This window comes from Diadema antillarum, unplaced genomic scaffold (assembly GCF_040938485.1).
Source record: "Diadema antillarum isolate AM-2024a unplaced genomic scaffold, OU_Dant_1.0 scf00000084, whole genome shotgun sequence".
Taxonomy (NCBI): Eukaryota; Metazoa; Echinodermata; class Echinoidea; order Diadematoida; family Diadematidae; genus Diadema; species Diadema antillarum.
Window position 1 is genome coordinate 302,833 of NW_027270973.1, and position 1,031 is coordinate 303,863.

General features: G+C 46.6%; 1 protein-coding gene across 1 annotated transcript; it reads left to right on the forward strand.

Moving 5' to 3' along the window:
* LOC139717863 (uncharacterized) lies at positions 1 to 1,031 on the forward strand. Its single transcript, XM_071629352.1, has 2 exons — positions 1 to 201; positions 540 to 1,031. The coding sequence occupies exons 1-2, from the start codon at positions 1 to 3 to the stop codon at positions 1,029 to 1,031; spliced, it is 693 nt and encodes a 230-aa protein (XP_071485453.1).

Here is a 1,031-nt window from a genome sequence, read left to right on the forward strand (position 1 = left end):
ATGGCTGATTCACTGCTCTCCCTTCTCCCTCAAGTCTCGACGTCCGTTCCTACCAAGGGTCTTCGTCGTCGACGTCCGACCGTGTTCACCCAATGGCAGCTCGAGAGGCTGAAGGCTGAATTCGACATCGACCGATATCCCGACATCGTTTCCAGAGAGAAACTGGCTGCCGCACTCGGCCTCGATGAAGACAGAATACAAGTATGTAAAGCAAAGATGTATAAATGATGAAGTAAAGTTGATTTTCTCTTGTAATACTGTTTTGATATTACTGAATGTAAATTAATGGTTTCAAATTACATCTATATTCTCATCGGCTGTTATTACAATGCAATACCTGAGATAGATGAAAATTTGGGACTCAAACATTTCTAGCAAAGCGAGAATATAAATGGCCGAGGTTAAGAAGCACGTCCTTTATGTTTTCCTCGACATTTGGTGACTTCTTTCTGGCAGTAGCATGTTACGTTTTATGTTTAAAAAATGTTTGTGCATGAAGCAAAATGCTAACGTCAGATCTGTGATTTGTTTAACTTCAGGTCTGGTTCCAGAATCGTCGTACACGCCTTCGTCGAGCTTCACTCAACTCCCTCTCTGCTCGATCAGACATCAGCTACAACCAAATCAACAGGTCAACCGACATCAAGGGAACAGAGTCTTCATCCACAAGAAAGCGTAAGCGATCAACGGAATGCGACGTCATCGACCAGGAGAACGCCACGCCACCCAAGAAGTCCGCCATCAACGATTCACCGATGTCAGTCGATTTCCTGTCTCGTAGCAGCCGATTACCGGATTCCTGGTCGACTTTCCGCATCAGCGAGGAACATGACGTCATCAATTTGCCGCAGACGACATCTCATCGAAAGCGGCAGGGCGCCACCAATCCCTTGATGTCTGTAGACTTTCTCTCCCGAAGCAGCCGACCGACTTCTTCGTATCCATCGCCATACCGTGAAGGGAGTCTCCAACACAGCCAGTCGCCATTCTGCATGTTTAGTCATCCTTATGTCTTCGTCGTTCCACACTGA